General features: G+C 44.1%; 6 gene segments (V, D, J or C); 4 read left to right on the top strand and 2 right to left on the bottom strand.

The window, feature by feature from the left end:
• Nucleotides 1–3,472: 3,472 nt before the first annotated feature.
• LOC113126689 (Ig kappa-b4 chain C region-like) lies at nt 3,473–5,060 on the bottom strand (the record flags this gene model as incomplete). The annotated part of the segment is given in 2 exon segments: nt 3,473–3,783; nt 5,007–5,060. A coding segment is annotated over 1 exon segment (240 nt), but the record flags the coding sequence as incomplete, so codon positions are not given.
• Nucleotides 5,061–5,551: 491 nt separating this feature from the next.
• On the top strand, nt 5,552–6,158 carry LOC113126647 (immunoglobulin kappa variable 3-11-like). The segment is given in 2 exon segments: nt 5,552–5,615; nt 5,713–6,158. Coding segments are annotated over 2 exon segments (393 nt in total).
• Nucleotides 6,159–12,249: 6,091 nt separating this feature from the next.
• On the top strand, nt 12,250–12,833 carry LOC113126674 (immunoglobulin kappa variable 6D-21-like). The segment is given in 2 exon segments: nt 12,250–12,302; nt 12,519–12,833. Coding segments are annotated over 2 exon segments (357 nt in total).
• Nucleotides 12,834–17,356: 4,523 nt separating this feature from the next.
• On the top strand, nt 17,357–19,267 carry LOC113126660 (Ig kappa chain V region 3381-like). The segment is given in 2 exon segments: nt 17,357–17,408; nt 17,625–19,267. Coding segments are annotated over 2 exon segments (360 nt in total).
• Nucleotides 19,268–20,452: 1,185 nt separating this feature from the next.
• On the bottom strand, nt 20,453–22,487 carry LOC113126348 (Ig kappa-b4 chain C region-like). The segment is given in 3 exon segments: nt 20,453–20,935; nt 22,159–22,214; nt 22,480–22,487. Coding segments are annotated over 3 exon segments (387 nt in total).
• A 229-nt stretch (nt 22,488–22,716) lies between these two features.
• On the top strand, nt 22,717–23,209 carry LOC113126652 (immunoglobulin kappa variable 3-11-like; the record flags this gene model as incomplete). The annotated part of the segment is given in 2 exon segments: nt 22,717–22,780; nt 22,878–23,209. Coding segments are annotated over 2 exon segments (381 nt in total), but the record flags the coding sequence as incomplete, so codon positions are not given.
• Between the last annotated feature and the right edge of the window lie 653 nt (nt 23,210–23,862).

Genomic DNA, 23,862 nt, shown 5'->3' with positions numbered 1-23,862 from the left:
CCAGGAGGCATCCGAAACAGATGCCCGAGCCACCTCAACTGACTCCTCTCGATGTGGAAAAGCAGCGGCTCTACTCAGAGCTCCTCCAGGGTGACCGAGCTCCTCACCCTATCTCTAAGGGAGCACCCGGCCACCCTGAGGAGGAAGCTCATTTCAGCCGCTTGTATCCGCGATCTTGTCCTTTCGGTCATGACCCAAAGCTCATGACCATAGGTGAGGGTAGGAACGTAGATTGACTGGTAAATCGAGAGCTTCGCCTTCCGACTTAGCTCCTTCTTCACCACAACGGACCGGTACACCGACCTCATTACTTCTGCCGATGCCCCGATCGGTCTGTCAATCTCGCACTCCATCCTTCCCTCACTCGTGAACAAGACCCTGAGATACTTAAACTCGTCCACCTGAGGCAGGATCTCTCCCCTGGCCTGGAGATGGAAAGCCACCTTTTTCCGGTTGAGTACCATGGCCTCGGACTTGGAGGTGCTGATTCTCATCCCAGCCGCTTCACACTCGGTTGCAAACCGCCCCAGCGCACGCTGGAGATCCTGGCTCGATGGAGCCAACAGGACAACATCATCTGCAAAAAGCAGAGATGAAATCGTGTGGTCCGTGAACTGAACTCCCTCCGGCCCCTGGCTGCGCCTATAAATTCTGTCCATAAAAGTAATGAACAGAACCGGTGACAAAGGGCAGCCCTGCCGGAGTCCAACGTGCACTGGGAACAGGTCTGACTTACTACCGACAATGCGAACCAAGCTCCTGCTCCGTTTGTACAGAGACCGGATAGCCCTCAGCAAAGGCCCCCTGGGCCGACAGATAGTCCTTCACCATGGCCTCACCGAACTCCTCCCATACCCAAGTTTTTGCCACCGTCACCGCCTGGGCTGCAGCACGCTTGGCCCGATGGTACCCGTCAGCTGCTTCGGGAGTCCCACAAGCCAACCAAGCTCGATAGGACTCCTTCTTTAGCCTGACGGCATCCCTTACCTCCGGTGTCCACCACCGAGTTCGGGGATTTCTGCCACGACAGGCACCCGAAACCTTATGGCCACAGCTCCTAGCCGCCGCGTTGACAATGGAGGAGGAAAACATAGTCCATTCGGACTCAATGTCCCCAGCCTCAGAGTGAAGTCGATTCCATTTCCCTCCCCCAGGATCTGGTAGAAGCTCTCTCGGAGGTGTGAGCTAAAGACTCCTCTGACAGCGGGTGCGGCCAAACATTCCCAACAGACCCATAGGCCGAAACAACAGTGAGAGACCTATCCCCGACCCGAAGGCGCAGGGAAACCACCCTTTCACTCTGGGGGGAAAACTCCAACTCTTGACGGCTAAGCTGGGGAGCTATGAGCAAGCCCACATCAGCTTGCCACCTCTCACCGCCAGCAACTCCGGAGTAGAAGAGAGTCCAGCCCCTCTCAAGGAGCTGGGTTCCAGAGCCCAGGCTGTGCGTGGAGGTGAGCCCGAATATCTCTAGTCGGTAACGCTCGACCTCCCGCACAAGCTCAGGCTCCTTCCCCCCCAGTGAGGTGACATTCCATGTCCCTAGAGCCAGTTTCAGCATCCAGGGATCGGGTCGCCGAGGTCCCCGCCATCGACCACTGCCCGATCCACTAGGCACTGGCCCCTTATGGATCCTCCTGCGGGTGGTGGGTCCACAGAAGGGCGGCCCCACGTTGCTCTTTGCCCAGCTGGGCCCCATGGGGGGAGACCCAGTCACCAAGCGCTCGCCCAAGCCGGGGCCCCACCCTGGAGCCAGGCTTGGGGTTGGGGCCCCGGCTTCGCCATGCCGGGCGACGTCATGGTCCTCAGTTTTCGGTTAGGTTAAATAACCTAAACCTAATCAATAAATAACACACAGGGAAACCTAACTGATTTGATGATCTGATCTTTATTAGTCTGGAAACTTTGACACAATCACTGTTAGAGAAAACTAGCAAACATATCTGGAAGGAAGAAAAAAAATAGAAAGAGATTTTCAGAGTAAAACCAGAATCAGAGTCCAGTGTTTCTTCTCTCTCCTCAGAGTCTGTTGGACAAAATGTGGTTTTGACTCAGCCAGCAGCCAAATCCCTGCAGCCTGGTCAAACTGTCACTATTGACTGTAAGGCCAGTACATCAGTACTCTGGACCACAGTACTACCTCACGTGGTACCAACAGAAATCTGGAGAAGCTCCTAAACTTCTGATCTACCTAACATCAAACAGATGGTCAGGAATCTCATCCAGATTCAGTGGAAGTGGAGCAGAAAATGGAATTGACTTCACTCTGACCATCAGTGGAGTCCAGGCTGAAGATGCAGCAGTTTATTACTGTCAGAGTTTTCACAACATCAGCAGTCAGTGGGTGTTCACACAGTGAAAAATGGTCGTACAAAAACTGCAGCTGCCCTCACCATGTAATAAAGAGAAAATAAGCCTTTGTTTGTTTGTTTGTTTAATTGTTTGTTAGCTTTCCCCTCGCGCTATTGAAGGGAGAACCGGAAACAACTTGTGATTCCAGCTGCAACGAACGCGATTGGCTGGCCGAGTCACATGACTCTCAGCCATGCCACCTCGATGTAGTGGTGCGTTCAGGGACTCATGGGTGTGAAACAACACTAACCAAGGCGGTTTGGACCTGGGTTAGAGAAGACCATCATAGTGTCTGTTGTCAGCTCTTTCAGACTCTGCTCACATGTAAAAATGTCTTTATTTAAAAGGAGTTTCTCACTGATCTGTGTCTCTATATGCTGATGATATTTAACTTTATATTTCCAATCTCTACGTTCTGTCAGAGGTTCTGCAGATTGTTTTCTTGGGGAAATTAGTGAAGAAATAAACTTTTTAAATAGACAAAGTAAATGAAACAACAAAATCACTTCATTATTCTCATGTGGTAATACACAGTGTTAAAGTGTTGATGAGGACAAAGAATGAATGTGTTGAAAATAAAAGGTCAAAGTGCAAATGTTTGAATTCATTTGGACTCTACTAATAAATAAAACACTTAGAAAAACCTGAAACTACATCAGTCCATCTGTCACTGGACATACTATAATACATCCCATAACTTTGAAGATTTACAGCACAAAATCTTTATCACACACTATTGTGATGTTGAATCAATACACAAACATCCATTCTGTATTCTGATTTTTATATCTTTAAATAACTTGACAAAGTAATGATTCTATCCACACATGCCACATACAGCAGTCGTTTTCTTTCTTTACTACAGATCACAATTTTTATCTGTAAACACTGTCAGTATAATTGTAGAACTGTGTGTTAATTTTAAAACAACCTAATCAATAAATAACACACAGGGAAACAGAATTGATTTGATGATCTGATCTTTATTAGTCTGGAAACTTTGACACAATCACCGTTAGAGAAAACCAGCAAACATATCTGGAAGGAAGAAAAAACATAGAAAGAGATTTTCAGAGTAAAACCAGAATCAGAGTCCCAGTGAGTCAGGTCAGGACTGGGAACACTGGTCTCTCCTCAGTGTCTCTGTGACTGGACTCTGGGAGCCCTGGGTGGCTTCACAGGTCACAGAGCCCACCTTCCCCCACTGGTCTGCAGGGAGCCTCAGGGTGCTGCTCCAGCTGTAGCGGCCGTCCTCCCCCAGCACCCCGGGGCTCCTGCTCTCCTCCCCGCTGCTGCTTCTGCCGTCCACCTTCCAGGTCAGACTCCAGTCTGAGGGGAAGCCCTTGTTGGCCAGGCACATGAGCGTGGCCTTCCCCTGCTGCAGCTCCTGGCTGGAGGGGCCCAGCACCGTCAGGGTGGGACGGGCATCACCTAGGAGACACCAATCGGCTTAGAGCACAGGTACCACACAGCTGTCAATCAAACAGCACACACCTGGACACCTTTCCTGTGTCAGAGTGGATTTTCTCCTTTAAGGACTTTGTGTCAGATGGTTTTTCTGCTCCACCAGTCACTGACTCACACATTGTCTCACTTCCCTTTAACAAACCTCTCATGCGCATCAGCACAGAGACCGTCCTCATATGACCTGAAATATATCAGGCCACACCGCAAACAGACTGATTCTACTATTCAACTGCTGCATGTCTCTGATTTTTCATTTCAACTCTTTAATGGAAAGAACAAACTACAGTTTAAATCCGTTTACAATTTTGATGGTTTGGTTCAGAGACGTGATATTTTAACTGTCAAATTATAAAAAGTGCAAACGATTATCAGAAACTTTTAGAGACGTGATCAGACACAAATAATCAGTGTCCAAAAATCTGATTTTATAAAAAACAAGCAGCCTCAGAAAAATGTCAAAATTCATTCCCACTGAGATTTAAAGACATTTGAAATAGTCAGATATTTTCATCTCAGTTATCAGTGTTTTAGCTCAAAGTCAGAACACTTCAAAACAGACAATTAAAGACCAAACTTGGAAAAACATTTAAAGGACAATAGGTGTTTTTCAGATTTTACATCTGAACTAGAAAATGGAAAGTTCAGTAAATCTCTTTGGTTTTCAAAATAAAAGGGGATGAAAATATTTTAAAATTCAGATTTTCCAGTGATTTCAATCAGCCCACTGGAAATTTATCTGCTACAAATGTTCAGACACAGAAATGAAAACCTTAACTTAAGCTCCAATATTTAATATTTGATCAGAAACTTACTTCCAACATCCAGTCTGGTTCCTCCACCAAAAGTCCTCCACAGTGACACAAAGTGACTGAGGCGTCGTACAAAAACCTCTCAGTGCAGAGACACGGCTCTGACTGTCCGACTGAACTACAACAACTACAAGTCGTCGTGTTTTTCTGCTCTAAAAATGGATTATTGGCAAAATATTTCTGTGTAAATTCAACTTTTTCATTTCAAATATAAATGTGTCTTTGCTGTTTTATCTTTTTTGTTCAGTGTCAAAACTTTGGACCAAAAATTATTGATGAAGACGCCAAATCACATATTTCAGATTCTAGAGAAGAACTTGCACTAAAAGCAAAATATAGTTAATGAATTAATGAAATGCATCAAAAAGTTGAACTTACTTCCAAACTCCAGTCTGGTTCCTCCACCGAACGTCAACCACAGTGACACAAAGTGACTGAGGCGTCGTACAAAAACCTCTCAGTGCAGAGACACGGCTCTCTGAGTCTGAAACAAACAGTCTGTAAAACACAGCTGCTGTTATAAACTTAAACTAAAACTGAGCTCCAGAAAACACCCAAATTAATTAATCTGTTGAATATTTAGTAGATTTTTAATGTCTCAAATTCAAACTAAACGTTTTAGACGTTAAATCATTCAAAACATTTGAAACAAACATTTCTGAAAAAAATTCACAAAACAAATCCACATAAACATCAATATGACACATTTCTAATCAATACTGTGATAAAGTGATTGATCCATTAATAATCAGCCTGATCAGAGTGATCCAAGTCCCTGGTGGACTCAGTCAGAACATTTCCATAGAGAGCCACTTTGCATCAGCAGCACCATGCTCCAGTGCTCTGGGACAGTTTATAGTCCTGAGAGTTGAACACTGGATGACTGACAGCTGTCCTTCATGACAACAGAAGCCACAGAAATCCTCCTCATCAAAGACATGACTCTGATCTCCGTCCTCATATGGACTCTCCTCTGCTTCACTCAGGGTGAGGAAAATCTCTTTTCTGTCATGTGAAAATCATTTGCAGTGTCGCTGAGTTTCACCTCAGCTTCTCATGTCCAGTGTTTCTTCTCTCTCCTCAGAGTCTGTTGGACAAAATGTGGTTTTGACTCAGCCAGCAGCCAAATCCCTGCAGCCTGGTCAAACTGTCACTATTGACTGTAAGGCCAGTCCAAAAGTAGCGCACTACACTGGATCACAGTACTTCCTCTCCTGGTACCAACAGAAACCTGGAGAAGCTCCTAAACTTCTGATCTACCTAACATCAGACAGACAGTCAGGAATCTCATCCAGATTCAGTGGAAGTGGAGCAGGAAATGGAATCGACTTCACTCTGACCATCAGTGGAGTCCAGGCTGAAGATGCAGCAGTTTATTACTGTCAGAGTGCACATAGCATCAACAGTCAGGTTGTGTTCACACAGTGAAAAATGGTCGTACAAAAACCTCCCTCAGTCAGACTGAACAGAAACTGAACTGACTGCTGCAGCTGGAAACTACTGCAGAGACTGATACAGTTCACTGAGGACACACACACACACACACACACACACACACACACACACACACACACAGTTCAAATCAACATTTAACAAAAACAGGTCCAATGATCCAAAATGATGTTGATGGAATTTAAACTCCTTTCTCCATGACAGCGTCTCACCATCCTTTCATATCCCAGTATAATCCCATGGTTTTAAGGGATTGGCCAAAGAATCAAGATGAGCCAAACTGGGACTGTCAATGAGAAAACGCCTGCTCATGACCTTTGCCCTCAGCCTCATATTGGATCCCAGCTGTTTCAAGTCCTGTTCCCAGTCCAATATAAAGTCATCAGCAGCAGAAACCTTCATGATTAAAGACCCAAACAGCCTCTGCACATACAGCTCATATCCCTACATCAACATATATATACAGTGGGTACGGAAAGTATTCAGACCCCTTTAAATTTTTCACTCATTGTGTCATTGCAGCCATTTGCCAAAATCAAAAAAGTTCATTTTATTTCTCATCAATGTACACTCAGCACCCCATCTTGACAGAAAAAAACAGAAATGTAGACATTTTTGCAAATTTATTAAAAAAGAAAATCTGAAATATCGCCAACCTGGCTTGGATGACCCTTGTCGCCATGGCAGCTGCTACTGTACCACACAACACCCACGAAGAGACAGATGAAACACCCGAGACGACTGCTATCCTCTACACCATCACCATAGCTACTCTGAATGCGAACAGCCATCCCCAGTCATGGACTTCTGCCACAGACACTGTAGCTGTTCCCGTAGTCGTGAGTCACACATTCATCACACCACACAATTTGACAGACACGACCCTCCCAAACATGATGGCAGCCCCAGACCTGGCCGTCCGCTTTCAAGGGAACGGCGGCATGATTATGACAATAGACGTAATGCACGTTACACTTCTTCACCTTCACACAGTCCACAGTATAGACATTCGAGTTATCGCAGACATAGCTCTCCATCGCCACCCCTCCGTTCCCATAGTCCATCACGGTATCACACCTCACCCACACGACATGTACACTTTTCTCAGCCTCTCAGTGAGAAAGCCCGTTCCTTGCCACACCAGGGAAACGAGTAGAAGCTGTCATTGGGGACCAAATGCCAGCTTCACCCCCCATATTGGTCCATTCTGACATTGTTACTGCTAACTTGGCTCCGCCCACACCTTGTGTGCAGATCACTTTGGCTGGTACTGAACTTCATGCGTTGGTTGATATGGGGTCAGGTCTTTCTCTCATTACGGACGACTGCCGTAAATCCATACCGGCTTTGTCCACTCAGTCTATCAGTAGATCGTTCGTTTTGGCTTATTCAGTTACTGGTCAACCATTGGACATACTTGGCTCTGTGACAGCTCCTATACATATTGGAGATGTCACATTCTCTCATGTTTTTCATGTAGTGCGCACCGCCACTCACTCTGTTCTCATCGGATGGGACTTCTTGATTGAACATAATGTTACTGTTGACATACCTCATGCATGTTTGGAACTATATCATACTTCAGTACCCCTTTCGCCTCCCCAATCACTGATTCCAACTCAAAGTTTGGCGGTCAGTGTCGCTCAGGTGACTGTCCCGCCTATGGCAGAGATGGTAATTCCAATCTCTGTCAGGGATAATTGTGTACCAACTCCTTTAACTGACACTTACGTAGGTATACTGGAACCACACCCTCCTCCTGTTGTAATGCTTGGTGTTGCCCGAACATTGACTTCCGTTAATCACGGCAGGGGCATGGTTCGAGTTGTTAACCCAACTACTGAACAGGTCTCTCTTGAGGCTGGATGCCCATTAGGTCAACTTTTCTCTGTTTCAGGCAATCCGCTTGATGAGTATACATTAGTCTCAACTGTGACCCCTGGTGAAGCTTCCTATCCGCTGTCTGATGTGCATTTGGCGGACACGCAGTTAAACGCTGATGAGCAGATGCAACTTAAGAGTCTGCTGACAGAGTATGCTGATATTTTCAGTTCTCATTCGCATGACTATGGCAAAACTAATTTGACCACACACAGCATTAACACTGGGGACGCCGCCCCGATAAAACTCCGCCCGTATAGGACATTGCCTGCTACTCAGGCTATATTACAGCAAGAAGTGGCGAAACTCTTAGACCATGATATTATCGAGGAGTCTCAGAGTCCTTGGTCGGCCCCGGTTGTTCTTGTCCGGAAAAAGGATGGTACACACCGTTTCTGTGTCGATTATCGACGCCTCAATGAGGTTACGATTAAGGATTCACATCCTCTTCCTCGGGTAGACGACACTCTTGACAGGCTTTCTGGTGCTAAAGTGTTCACCACTATTGACTTGACTGCTGGTTACTGGCAAATTCCACTCAATCCGAGTGATAAAGAAAAGACAGCTTTTTCCACTGGTACTGGGCTGTATCAATTCCGCATGATGCCAATGGGTATCTCCAATGCACCTCCCAGCTTTCAGCGGTTAATGGAACTCGTGCTTCGGGGCCTGCATTGGAACATTTGTTTGATCTACCTGGATGATATTATCATCTACAGTACGGATTTCATAAAACACTTACAACACTTACGAGAGGTTTTCCAGAGGTTTCGTACAGCTGGTCTAAAACTTAAACCATCCAAGTGCCAGTTTGCACGCCCCTCTGTCACCTTTCTGGGCCACCGTGTTTCCAGTGCTGGTGTAGAACCAGACCCATCGAACATAGACAAAGTGAAGACATGGCCAATTCCCACATCACCCACTCAGGTCAGGGCTTTTCTAGGTCTGTGTTCTTATTACCGTCGATTCATCAAACACTTTGCGCGGACGGCTGAGCCTTTATACCATCTCACACATAAGGGTGTATCTTTCTCTTGGTCAGCTGAGGCTAATGCAGCTTTCAATGCTTTGAGACATGCACTGACTTCATCACCGATTATGGCTTTTCCAAACCTTTCAGCTCCTTTCCTACTTCACACAGCTGCTTCCCTACATTCTGTAGGCTCTGTTCTCTCACAACAGGTGGAAGGAAAGGAGCATGTCATTGCATATGCCAGCCATGTCTTGTCAACTTCGGAAAGGAAATGGTCCACTTTTGACCGGGAATTATACGCCATTGTGTGGTCAGTTCGTCACTTTCGTCACTATCTTGCTTGCCACCCATTCACTATCGTCACAGATCACAAACCCCTGGTTGGTTTGAGGAAACTCCCACTGGACCATGATCCTACTGGTAGACGGGCTCGTTGGGCCTTAGAATTGGACCTTTACGATTGGCATGTCATTCATCGCAACGGAGCAAAACACCTCAATGCCGACGCCATGTCTAGGCGCCCGGATGCTACTCCTATGGCATTTGAGGGTCACACACTGGGCATTGTGTCCACTTCTTCGGTGGTAACTCAAACCCCACAAATACCGGTACAACCAGAACCGGTTTCGACACACAGCCAGACATTGCCGATGTGTGAGAATGTTCTTTTGACCACAACCGTCCCGGGTCACACAACATCAAATCTCGTTGTGATTCAGAGCGATTGGAATGTGGTGGAAAAACAAAAGTCTGATCCTGACTTAGCTCTTGTTTTCTGGTGGTTAGAAACGGGGCATAGACCACCTTTATGGAGGTTATGCCATTCTTCCCCATACCTTAGGAAACTGTGGACACAGTTTAGTCGACTTAGCATTCATAACGGGATGTTATGCAGACACGTGCGGAAGTCATGTGATGCTGTTATCTTGCAGGTGATCATTCCCACATCATTGGTCCCTGAAATACTTAGTCATGTCCACGGACACCCATCAGTGGGTCATTATGGTCAGGCTAAGACGTTGAACAGGGCTACGCAGTTCTTTTACTGGCCTCGTATGTCTTCCGACATTGCCAAACATTGCGCTCAATGTACAGCTTGCCAATCACGTTGCTCCCCGGTGCCCAGACCACAGGCCCCACTCATTCCTATTTCTCCTGACCGACCATTTCAAATTGTGGCAGCTGACATAACAGAGTTACCCACTTCGACCAAGGGGAATCGCTATGTTCTGGTCATGATGGACCTGTTCACGAAGTTTGTTAATCTCTACCCATTACGAGATCAGACTGCTGTTTCAGTGGCAGGGTGCATATTTAGCCACTACATTCCACAGCATGGCATTCCGGAGGCCCTCCACTCGGATCAGGGCAGGCAGTTTGAATCTGACCTCATAAAACACCTTTGTAACTTGCTGTCAATCAAGAAACTCCGTACATCCCATGCCCAGTGCGATGGTGCTGTTGAACGCTTTAACAGGACGCTAAAAGATGAACTGTCCAAGCGTCTTTTTGAGTCAGGTTCGGAGTGGGACGAATATCTCTCGCCAGTGGCATTGGCTTATAATACTACGAAACACACTAGCACAGGACACACACCCTTCTTTTTGGCCCATGGCAGGGAAGCCCGTGTCCCCTTGGACACACTGCTGCAGGACAGTCATGCTTCCTGTTCGGCTACAGCCAGCACACCTGCAGCGTATGCCTACGATTTGCGCAGGAGGCTGGCCTGTGCCTACTGTTCTGCTATTGCTTTTAGAGACAAGGCTCAGGATGAACAACGCCTGAACTATGATCGCCATCTGAAATATACACCTTACTGCAGCGGTGATTTGGTTTTAGTGGATGACCCCGCTCACCGCCACAACAAACTTTACCCTCGTTGGGTTGGCCCATATGTGGTTTTGCGGTCATTATGCCCCAGGGGTAGTTCTACCCCGGTTAATTTTGAAGTTCGGGACATAACTCAACCTCATGTAAAACCGAAAATCATTCACTACAATCGCATGAAACCGTACATTACTGACCCGCCCTGAACACCCTGAACACCTTGTCCGGACTCCTGCCACCCATTGCTCCACCTGTTCCACCAGTATTCCCCGCACCTCAGGTTCAGTTGGGACCGCCACCAATACCTCAGTTACAAAATCAGCCCCGACTACAATCACCAGGACCCCTGCTTCCATCCTGTCCTGTGGAGTGCGGGCTGGGCTCGAACTCTGGATTGTTGCTTCCACCACTGGACTCATCTGACACTGGGCTGTCGCCTGGTGTTTCGGACTCTCCTATTACTCCAGTGTCTACACGACGTGTACCTCCCAGGAAACGTCGCCTACCCCATCGATTGGAGGATTTTGTTCTTTAATTGGTTATATGTTACTTTTATGTGTATTAATGTGTTCAGTTTCGTTTACTGACTCCTTTACTGGTCCTTTTTTTATTGTACCATGCTTATGATTTTGGTGACGTGGTTTTATATGTTCTGCATATTTTCATTTGTTTATACCGCCTTATGTGTAGAAATGAGGACATTTCTTGTTGGGTAAGGGAGTATTATGTAAGGATGAATGTTAGAGTGAAATTAGGTTCTGGTCCTTTAAGAAGTGAGAGGAATATTGTATCGCGAGAAGAGAATTCAAGGGAAGTGGGAGTGCAGAATTTAGAGTGAGGTGAGAGGGAAGAGGGAGAACTGTGAGAGAAAAGGGCATACATTGTAATCGTGGTGGATTACCCCCGTTCGAGTCTAATAAACAAGTGTTGAGACCAGTGCTGAGGTGCTGTTCTTCCTCCCGGCAACGACGCCGAGAATCCACGGAACGACGACGCAACAACAACGCGTTACACAAGCTCAGTGAGACTAAAAGTTCTGTGTGCAGCTTTCAGTCCCATCACATGATCATCCTCAGCACATGGACTTTCCCAGTTGTCACTGAGCTGTGGTTGTTCAAATTTCCATTCCTCTGAGCATTTTGGGACAAATGATCCACACTGGCTTCAGAGTCAAAGCATCATTTCACTTTGGCAAACTCATGTCTCAGCTTCACTTGGTGAAATCTCCACTTTACAAACACACAAACATGTCACAGCTGTTTTCACATCAATCTACAAAGAAGTGGACGAGTTCACTGCCAGACTGTTTGATCCTGTACATGTGAATATGCAGCAGTGAGGAGGAAGCAGGCTGCCATGGTGAGGGCAGCTGCAGCTGACTGACTCTGTGTGTTTGCATATGTGTCCTGCCTCTGTGCTCCAGACGTTAAGAGGCCAGTGTTGATCAGTGGCCGTCCAGGCCTTTCAGAGCCACTCACACGCCGGCAGCACCATGATGATGATGATGTCTCTGACTCTACTGCTGGGGCTCCTGGTTCAGGGTGAGACTCTCTTCTGAAAACTTTGCTTCAGGATGCAGCCAGGTTCACCACAATGATGTTCTGCTCTGATGGAGAAACGCTGACACGAGCAGCACTGAGCTTCTTCCATCTATTGTCCATGTTAAAGAAATGATCCTCTTCTGTTTGGATGATGATCGTCTTTCTCCAAGCTGGACTGGTCTCAATAAGCCTTCTCCTCTTGTTCATGTTTTCCAGGTTCATCAGGACAAATCACCCTGACTCAGTCTCCTGGATCTCAGTCTGTTGTTCCAGGACTGACTGTCAACATCAGATGTAAAGCCAGTTCAAGTGTTAGCAGCTACCTCCACTGGTACCTTCAGAAACCTGGTGAAGCTCCTAAACTCCTGATTAGATACGCTACAACCCGTGAGTCTGGAGTTTCCGATCGTTTCAGTGGAAGTGGATCTGGGACTGACTTCACTCTGACCATCAGTAGAGTTCAGGCTGAAGATGCAGGAGTTTATTACTGTCAGCAGAGTAACAGCAGACCGTTCACACAGTGAAACAACGTCGTACAAAAACCTCCCTCAGCTGCAGAGGAACTGATCTGACTCCACAGCTGCACTGAAAATGTAAAACATCTGAGTTTTCACTCAAAATAATGTGATTAACTAAAATTCACTTTTTACATTTTAACACCAGATACAGTTTTTAGCCCATTAAGACTTTTATATAAACTGGATGAGAAACATTGAGCTGGACATCAAACTAAAACTACTGATGTTTCAATTCTCTGATAACTTTAATCCACAGTACAACAACATGTGAACACTAAAACTTTAGATATTTGCTTCATGTTTCACTGTTTTACACTGAAATACTCATATTACTACATATCATTATATCGTTTACTTCACGTTGTAAAATTAGTATATATGTCATATTTCATTCCTGGGAGAGGTTCTCTTCTCCACATGTCATTTATGTTTCAAAGCAAAGATGCTTTATGGACAATATGCTGACATGTACTAACAACTCATATTTCTATCCTTATTAGGACTCTCATAGGCATAATGAAATCCATGGACCCTAACCCTAGAACCAAGTCTTAACCCTAAACCTACACAAACACAAACACATGATGATCACTTTGTCTCCAACAGTTTTACTCCTGAACTTCAAACAGTCACCTCCCACCTCAACAAAAAGACAAAGTCCCCAAATTATTGCTATATGTATACATGGACACAGCTGTGTTTGTCCATACATACGTCAGTGAGATCACAGGCTCCACAGATTTATACACATCTACACCAAGAATCCAGTGTGGTATTTCTTTAGGCATGTTACAGATTTCAAAGTCCCACATTTGCAGCCAGACAGAAGTAAAGTGTGGACTGAGGGCAGGTTGGTGTCAGGAGCTGAGGCCCTGTGCTGAGGTGTGAGAGCTCAGGTGGGGGAGGACTAGTATCTTGGAGGTGGTGTTTTCTGATCCTGGAGTGTTCGTTGTTGTTGGACACAGTCAGGATGGTGAACACGCAGGAGGACACTGTAACTGAACTGTGTGAAGGTAAAGTTTCCACAGAAATACAAAGAGAGATCTTAAGATGATTATTACGTGACGTAATTGTGATGTTGATACATCCTGATTTTGGACATCTGGATTAGAATGAATGGTTTATTTTGGAAAGCAAATATTGTCTTTTGTCAGATCTTTTGTTCTCTCAGACAGCCCCTGTTCACATGTAAAGATATTTTTATCTGAAAGTAGTTTTTCACTCTTTGTGTGTCTCTATATGCTGATGATATTTGAGTTTATATTTCCAATTTCTAAGTTTCCTGAAACATTCTGATGATTTTTTTCACAGAAACCTATAATGGACATAAACTTTTAAATACTTTCATGTAAAATAAATTTAACACAATGAAAAAATTATTCTTATCTGGGCAAAATGATTCAAGTGTTGATGAGAGCAATGAATGAATGTGTTGAATAAAAGAAGTTAAAGTGCAAATGCTTCACATTTATTTCAAAACACTTAAAAAGCCAAGACTACATCAGTTCATCTGTGACTGTGGATCCTAAAAATATCATATTCCATCAATTTCATAAAGTTACAAAATCTGTCTCAAGAAGACAGTATGGTGACGGGGAATCAATACAAAACATTTCATTATATTTTGAGTTTTATACCTTTAAAAAACTTGACAAGGTAAAGATTATCTCCACACCTTTACTCATTTGTTGAATATTTAGAAGATTTTTAATGTCTTGAATTCAAACTAAATGTTGCACATGCACCATCATTCATTCATTCAAAACAGATATTTAGGAAAAACATTCACATAACAAATCAACACATTCCTAATCAATAATGTGATAAAGTGATTGATCCATGAATAATCAGCCTGATCAGAGTGATCCAAGTCCCTGTTGGACTCAGTCAGAACATTTCCATAGAGAGCCACTTTGCATCAGCAGCACCATGCTCCAGTGCTCTGGGACAGTTTATAGTCCTGAGAGTTGAACACTGGATGACTGACAGCTGTCCTTCATGACAACAGAAGCCACAGAAATCCTCCTCATCAAAAACATGACTCTGATCTCCGTCCTCATCTGGACTCTCCTCTGCTTCACTCAGGGTGAGGAAAATCTCTTTTCTGTCATGTGAAAATCATTTGCAGTGTCGCTGAGTTTCACCTCAGCTTCTCATGTCCAGTGTTTCTTCTCTCTCCTCAGAGTCTGTTGGACAAACTGTGGTTTTGACTCAGCCAGCAGCCAAATCCCTGCAGCCTGGTCAAACTGTCACTATTAACTGTAAGGCCAGTCCAAAAGTAGCTCACCACTCTGGATCACAGTACCATGGATCCTGGTACCAACAGAAACCTGGAGAAACTCCTAAACTTTTGATCTACAGAACATCAGACAGACAGTCAGGAATCTCATCCAGATTCAGTGGAAGTGGAGCAGGAAATGGAATCGACTTCACTCTGACCATCAGTGGAGTCCAGGCTGAAGATGCAGCAGTTTATTACTGTCGGAGTGCTCACTACATCAACAGTCAGTGGGTGTTCACACAGTGAAAAATGGTCGTACAAAAACCTCCCTCAGTCAGACTGAACAGAAACTGAACTGACTGCTGCAGCTGGAAACTACTGCAGAGACTGATACAGTTCACTGAGGACACACACACACACACACACACAGTTCATATCAACATTTAACAAAAACAGGTCCAATGATCCAAAATGATGTTGATGGAATTTAAACTCCTTTCTCCATGACAGCGTCTCACCATCCTTTCATATCCCAGTATAATCCCATGGTTTTAAGGGATTGGCCAAAGAATCAAGATGAGCCAAACTGGGACAGTCAGTGAGAAAATGCCTGCACATGACCTTTGCCCCCAGCCTCATATTGGATCCCAGCTGTTTCAAGTACTGTTCCAAGTCCAATATAAAGTCACCAGCAGCAGAAACCTTCATGATCAAAGACCCAAACAGCCTCTGCACATACAGCTCATATCCCTACATCAACATATATATACAGTGAATCTGGTGACAAATGACATTCGTCTGAACGCAGACGCTGGCAGAGTCTCTGTCTTAGTACTGTTGGATCTGAGTGCTGCTTTTGACACAATGGAACATGTGATCCTGTTACAAAGGTTAGAGGAGTGGATTGGCATCTCTGGTACTGCCCTTAAATGGTTTAAGTCCTATCTTGACGACAGGAAATACTTAATTGAAATCGGTAACTGTCTCTCAGACCAGATAGCGTTCATATGTGGAGTCCCCCAGGGTTCCATCTTGGGACCCCTTTTGTTCAATCTTTACATGTTTTCTTCAAGCCAGTTAATACGCAGCAATAATGTGTCCTACCATAACTATGCAGATGACACTCAGATTTACATTTCACTCAATGCAGGTGAATATGGATCAGTTGATTCACTGTGTCACTGCATTGAACAGATCACTGTGTGGATGCAAAACAACTTTCTCCAAATAAACAGTGACAAGACTGAAATATTCATCTTTGGGACACAGAATGAAAGAGAAACTGTCAGCAGTCACCTCGAGTCTCTTTCTCTAAAATCTAAAAATCAGGTCAGAAATCTAGGGGTAATCATGGACTCAGACTTGAATTTTAACAGCCACATTAAATCAATTACATCGTCACCATTTTATCATCTCAAAAACATTGGCAGAATCAAGGGGATCGTGTCTAAACCAGACTTGGAGAGAGTCATCCATGCATTTATCTCCAGCAGGTTAGATTACTGTAACTGCTCATGGGGCTCACAAAACCAGCTGTAAGGCAGCTGCAGTACATTCAGACCAGAACCTGGAAGTACAACCACATTACTCCTGATCTCAGATCTCTGCACTGGCTTCCTGTCACTCAGAGAATAGACTTTAAAACAGCACTGCTTGTGTATAGGTCTCTTCATGGCTCAGCACCACAGCACATCTCTGAGATGTTGATGATATGAACCATCTCGGACTCTGAAAACATCAGGGACAGGCCTTCCGCTCGTGCCCAGAGTCAGGACTAAACAGGGAGAAGCAGTGTTTCAGTTTTATGAAGTTTTATGCAATAAAATCAAACAAGCTCAGTGAGACTAAAAGTTCTGTGTGCAGCTTTCAGTCCCATCACATGATCATCCTCAGCACATGGACTTTCCCAGTTGTCACTGAGCTGTGGATGTTCAAATTTCCATTCCTCTGAGCATTTTGGGACAAATGATCCACACTGGCTTCAGAGTCAAAGCATCAATTCACTTTGGCAAACTCATGTCTCAGCTTCACTTGGTGAAATCTCCACTTTACAAACACACAAACATGTCACAGCTGTTTCCACATCAATCTACAAAGAAGTGGACGAGTTCACTGCCAGACTGTTTGATCCTGTACATGTGAATATGCAGCAGTGAGGAGGAAGCAGGCTGCCGTGGTGAGGGCAGCTGCAGCTGACTGACTCTGTGTGTTTGCATATGTGTCCTGCCTCTGTGCTCCAGACGTTAAGAGGCCAGTGTTGATCAGTGGCCGTCCAGGCCTTTCAGAGCCACCCACACGCCGGCAGCACCATGATGATGAAGATGTCTCTGACTCTACTGCTGGCCACCCTGGGGCTCCTGGTTCAGGGTGAGACTCTCTTCTGAAAACTTTGCTTCAGGATGCAGCCAGGTTCACCACAATGATGTTCTGCTCTGATGGAGAAACGCTGACACGAGCAGCACTGAGCTTCTTCCATCTATTGTCCATGTTAAAGACATGATCCTCTTCTGTTTGGATGATGATCGTCTTTCTCCAAGCTGGACTGGTCTCAATAAGCCTTCTCCTCTTTTTCATGTTTTCCAGGTTCATCAGGACAAATCACCCTGACTCAGTCTCCTGGATCTCAGTCTGTTGTTCCAGGACAGACTGTCAACATCAGATGTAAAGCCAGTTCAAGTGTTAGCAGCTGGCTCCACTGGTACCTTCAGAAACCTGGAGAAGCTCCTAAACTCCTGATTTATAATGCTGCATCACGTCAGTCTGGAGTTTCTGATCGTTTCAGTGGAAGTGGATCTGGGACTGACTACACTCTGACCATCAGTAGAGTTCAGGCTGAAGATGCAGGAGTTTATTACTGTCAGCAGGGTTACAGCAGACCGTTCACACAGTGAAACAACGTCGTACAAAAACCTCCCTCAGCTGCAGAGGAACTGATCTGACTCCACAGCTGCACTGAAACTCAAAACAACAAAGTACTGGAGGACACTACAGTCAGCAAGTGACTTATTTATTATTTAACTACATTATATTAAAGATAATCAATCAACAGCAAATTCTCTCATAAATAGATAAAACATTTCAGCCATGACTGAACTACAGACTGTCTACATATTTTTTATTGTTCATATATTTATTTCTATGGTTTGATGTCCAACAGAGTGACGTGTTTCCCTTCAAACCAACAGTGAAGAAAAAGTTTTAAGTTTGTAATTTTTCTCATGATGTTGTTTCTGTGTTTGGATATCTGGATTAGAGACTCAGGGCTTTTATTTTGAAAAGGAAGTGTAGCACATATGTGGGCTAACCACCAGATTAAATGATTAACTTATTAGCAAATGTTAGCACTTGCTTATGGCAGGCTAGGGATACCAGAAGACTTAGTTCGGCTCAGGGAGCTGTGGTGAAGTAAATGATGACACAAAGAGGAAATTGATTAGTGATGGGACCTTATACTGAAGGTGAGACTGACAAAACAACAACACCAACATATAACAATATAAACCCCAGGCTATATACAATCTGCAGATTTGGGTTTGATCTGGTTTCAGGGTAGATGAAGCAGTTGGAAATACACTTCACTATTTAGGTCCCAGTTCACAACAAAGCAATAAGTTGACCAACATAATTACAGAAATTATACAGTAACAACATTCACAATTGCACAGGACCTTGTACCCAGACAGACTATGAGTCCGCACCACAAACGGCACCTGGTCAGTAACAACTCGTACACACTACACACATGCACCACACAGAACAGTGCAGACCATGTGCCCTTCAGTGCCTGCAAACTGTCCATGGGATGTGACTTGTCCAAGGCCGAGGAGCAGCTTCAGTGGAAATGTGTGGCTGTGAGTGAGTTAGTGAGGGGACCAGGGCTGAAACAGCCTCCTACCAGACCCACAGGAGGACGGGGTCAAACTGGAGAACTTCAGGCTGCTTGTAGCTCGCCATCAGGTTTGTTTGACCCCACACAGGAGTGTGTCTGACCCGTATCCAGTATGAACCAGTAACATGGCTCTCCACAGCATCACAGTCCCTCAATACCATGACATGTTTAAACCAAGCAATAACAATGAAGAGCAAAGTGCTGGGTTGGTATTAAAGTCATCAAAACACAACAGAATAATTCCACTGATGCTAGTAGCAACATGCTAACACTGTAGCTAACACTGATGCTAGTAGCAACATGCTAACACTGATGCTAGTAGCAAATTGCTAACACTGATGCTAACACTGATGCTAGTAGCAACATGCTAACACTGATGCTAGTAGCAAATTGCTAACACTGATGCTAACACTGATGCTAGTAGCAACATGCTAACACCAATGACACAAACAGACTCACCAATTCCAGTTGATAATCAGGCACCGAACGGCTCCTACAGCGGCGGTAGTTGGTTGCTGAGAGCATAGAATAGTAGGTTTAAGTTTACAGTGAATTTAACACTGAACCAAAGAGAAAAAAAGCCTTTGTTTGTTTGTTTGTTTATTTGTGTGTTTGTTTGTCTGTTTGTTTGCATACATACCTGTGGCAGTTCTCCCGTAGCTTTCCCCTCGCGCTATTGAAGGGAGAACAGGAAACAACTTGTGATTCCAGCTGCAACGAACGCGATTGGCTGGCCGAGTCACGACACTCAGCCATGCCACGTCGATGTAGTGCTGCGTTCAGGGACTCATGGGTGTGAAACAACACTAACCAAGGCGGGTTTGGACCTGGGTTAGAGAAGACCATCATAGTGTCTGTTGTCAGCTCTTTCAGACTCTGCTCACATGTAAAAATGTCTTTTTTTGAAAGGAGTTTCTCACTGATCTGTGTCTCTATATGCTGATGATATTTAACTTTATATTTCCAATCTCTACGTTCTGTCAGAGGTTCTGCAGATTCTTTTCTTGGGGAAATTAGTGAAGAAATAAACTTTTTAAATAGACAAAGTAAATGAAACAACAAAATCACTTCATTATTCTCATGTGGTAATACACAGTGTTAAAGTGTTGATGAGGACAAAGAATGAATGTGTTGAAAATAAAAGGTCAAAGTGCAAATGTTTGAATTCATTTGGACTCTACTAATAAATAAAACACTTAGAAAAACCTGAAACTACATCAGTCCATCTGTCACTGGACATACTACAATACATCCCATAACTTTGAATACAGCATAAAATCTTTATCTCACACTATTGTGATGTTGAATCAATACACAAACATCCATTCTGTATTCTGATTTTTATATCTTTAAATAACTTGACAAAGTAATGATTCTATCCACACATGCCACATACAGCAGTCGTTTTCTTTCTTTACTACAAATCACAATTTTTATCTGTAAACACTGTCAGTATAATTGTAGAACTGTGTGTTAATGTTAAAATAACCTAATCAATAAATAACACACAGGGAAACAGAACTGATTTGATGATCTGATCTTTATTAGTCTGGAAACTTTGACACAATCACCGTTAGAGAAAACTAGCAAACATATCTGGAAGGAAGAAAAAAATAGAAAGAGACTTTCAGAGTGAAACCAGAATCAGAGTAAAACCAGAATCAGAGTCCCAGTGAGTCAGGTCAGAACTGGGAACACTGGTCTCTCCTCAGTGTCTCTGTGACTGGACTCTGGGAGCCCTGGGTGGCTTCACAGGTCACAGAGCCCACCTTCCCCCACTGGTCTGCAGGGAGCCTCAGGGTGCTGCTCCAGCTGTAGCGGCCGTCCTTCCCCAGCACCCCGGGGCTCCTGCTCTCCTCCCCGCTGCTGCTTCTGCCGTCCACCTTCCAGGCCAGACTCCAGTCTGAGGGGAAGCCCTTGTTGGCCAGGCACATGAGCGTGGCCTTCCCCTGCTGCAGCTCCTGGCTGGAGGGGCCCAGCACCGTCAGGGTGGGACGGGCATCACCTAGGAGACACCGATCGGCTTAGAGCACAGGTACCACACAGCTGTCAATCAAACAGCACACACCTGGACACCTTTCCTGTGTCAGAGTGGATTTTCTCCTTTAAGGACTTTGTGTCAGATGGTTTTTCTGCTCCACCAGTCACTGACTCACACATTGTTTCACTTCCCTTTAACAAACCTCTCATGCACATCAGCACAGAGACCGTCCTCATATGACCTGAAATATATCAGGCCACACTGCAAACAGACTGATTCTACTACTCAACAGCTGCATGTCTCTGATTTTTCATTTCAACTCTTTAATGGAAAGAACAAACTACAGTTTTAATCCATTTACAGTTTTGATGGTTTGGTTCAAAGACGTGATATTTTAACTGTCAAATTATAAAAAGTGCAAACGATTATCAGAAACTTTTATAGACGTGATCAGACACAAATAATCAGAATCCAAAAATCTGATTTTATAAAAAACAAACAGCCTCAGAAAAATGTCAAAATTCATTCCCACTGAGATTTAAAGACATTTGAAATAGTCAGATATTTTCATCTCAGTTATCAGTGTTTTAGCTCAAAGTCAGAACACTTCAAAACAGACAATTAAAGACCAAACTTGGAAAAACATTTAAAGGACAATTGGTGTTTTTCAGATTTTACATCTGAACTAGAAAAAGGAAAGTTCAGTAAATCTCTTTGGTTTTCAAAATAAAAGGAGATGAAAATATTTTAAAATTCAGATTTTCCAGTGATTTCAATCAGCCAACTGGAAATTTATCTGCTACAAATGTTCAGACACAGAAATGAAAACCTTAACTTAAGCTCCAATATTTAATATTTGATCAGAAACTTACTTCCAAACTCCAGTCTGGTTCCTCCACCAAAAGTCCACCACAGTGACACAAAGTGACTGAGGCGTCGTACAAAAACCTCTCAGTGCAGAGACACGGCTCTGACTGTCCGACTGAACTACAACAACTACAAGTCATCGTGTTTTTCTGCTCTAAAAATGGATTATTGGCAAAATATTTCTGTGTAAATTCAACTTTTTCATTTCAAATATAAATGTGTCTTTGCTGTTTTATCTTTTTTGTTCAGTGTCAAAAGTTTGGACCAAAAATTATTGATGAAGACGCCAAATCACATATTTCAGATTCTAGAGAAGAACTTGCACTAAAAACAAATTATAGTTAATGAATTAATGAAATGCATCAAAAAGTTGAACTTACTTCCAACATCCAGTCTGGTTCCTCCACCGAACGTGTACCACAGTGACACAAAGTGACTGAGGCGTCGTACAAAAACCTCTCAGTGCAGAGACACGGCTCTCTGAGTCTGAAACAAACAGTCAACAAAAACAGTCTGTAAAACACAGCTGCTGTTATAAACATGAACTAAAACTGAGCTCCAGAAAACACCCAAATTAATTCATCTGTTGAATATTTAGTAGATTATTAACGTCTCAAATTCAAACTAAACATTTTAGACGTTAAATCATTCAAAACATTTGAAACAAACATTTCTGAAAAAAATTCATAAAACAAATCCACATAAACATCAATATGACACATTTCTAATAAATACTGTGATAAAGTGATTGATCCATGAATAATCAGCCTGATCAGAGTGATCCAAGTCCCTGTTGGACTCAGTCAGAACATTTCCATAGAGAGCCACTTTGCATCAGCAGCACCATGCTCCAGTGCTCTGGGACAGTTTATAGTCCTGAGAGTTGAACACTGGATGACTGACAGCTGTCCTTCATGACAACAGAAGCCACAGAAATCCTCCTCATCAAAAACATGACTCTGATCTCCGTCCTCATCTGGACTCTCCTCTGCTTCACTCAGGGTGAGGAAAATCTCTTTTCTGTCATGTGAAAATCATTTGCAGTGTCGCTGAGTTTCACCTCAGCTTCTCATGTCCAGTGTTTCTTCTCTCTCCTCAGAGTCTGTTGGACAAAATGTGGTTTTGACTCAGCCAGCAGCCAAATCCCTGCAGCCTGGTCAAACTGTCACTATTGATTGTAAGGCCAGTCCAAAAGTAGCACAGTACTCTGGATCACAGTACTACCTCTCCTGGTACCAACAGAAACCTGGAGAAGCTCCTAAACTTCTGATCTACAGAACATCAGACAGACAGTCAGGAATCTCATCCAGATTCAGTGGAAGTGGAGCAGGAAATGGAATCGACTTCACTCTGACCATCAGTGGAGTCCAGGCTGAAGATGCAGCAGTTTATTACTGTCAGAGTTTACACAACATCAACAGTCAGGGTGTGTTCACACAGTGAAAAATGGTCGTACAAAAACCTCCCTCAGTCAGACTGAACAGAAACTGAACTGACTGCTGCAGCTGGAAACTACTGCAGAGACAGATACAGTTCATTGAGGTCACACACACACACACACACACACACACACACACACACACACACACAGTTCAAATCAACATTTAACAAAAACAGGTCCAATGATCCAAAATGATGCTGATGGAATTTAAACTCCTTTCTCCATGACAGCGTCTCACCATCCTTTCATATCCCAGTATAATCCCATGGTTTTAAGGGATTGGCCAAAGAATCAAGATGAGCCAAACTGGGACAGTCAGTGAGAAAATGCCTGCTCATGACCTTTGCCCTCAGCCTCATACTGGATCCCAGCTGTTTCAAGTCCTGTTCCCAGTCCAATATAAAGTCATAGGCAGCAGAAACCTTCATGATCAAATACCCAAACAGCCTCTGCACATTCAGCTCATATCACTACATCAACATATATATACAGTGAATCTGGTGACAAATGACATTTGTCTGAACACCGACACTGACAGAGTCTGTCTTAGTACTGTTGGATCTGAGTGCTGCTTTTGACACAGTGGACCATGTGATCCTGTTACTGGCACTGGTACTGCCCTTAAATGGTTTAAGTCCTATCT

This window comes from Mastacembelus armatus, chromosome 11 (assembly GCF_900324485.2).
Source record: "Mastacembelus armatus chromosome 11, fMasArm1.2, whole genome shotgun sequence".
Classification (NCBI taxonomy): Eukaryota; Metazoa; Chordata; class Actinopteri; order Synbranchiformes; family Mastacembelidae; genus Mastacembelus; species Mastacembelus armatus.
The sequence above is the reverse complement of the archived record's forward strand: the minus strand, read 5'-3'. Positions and strand labels throughout refer to the sequence as shown.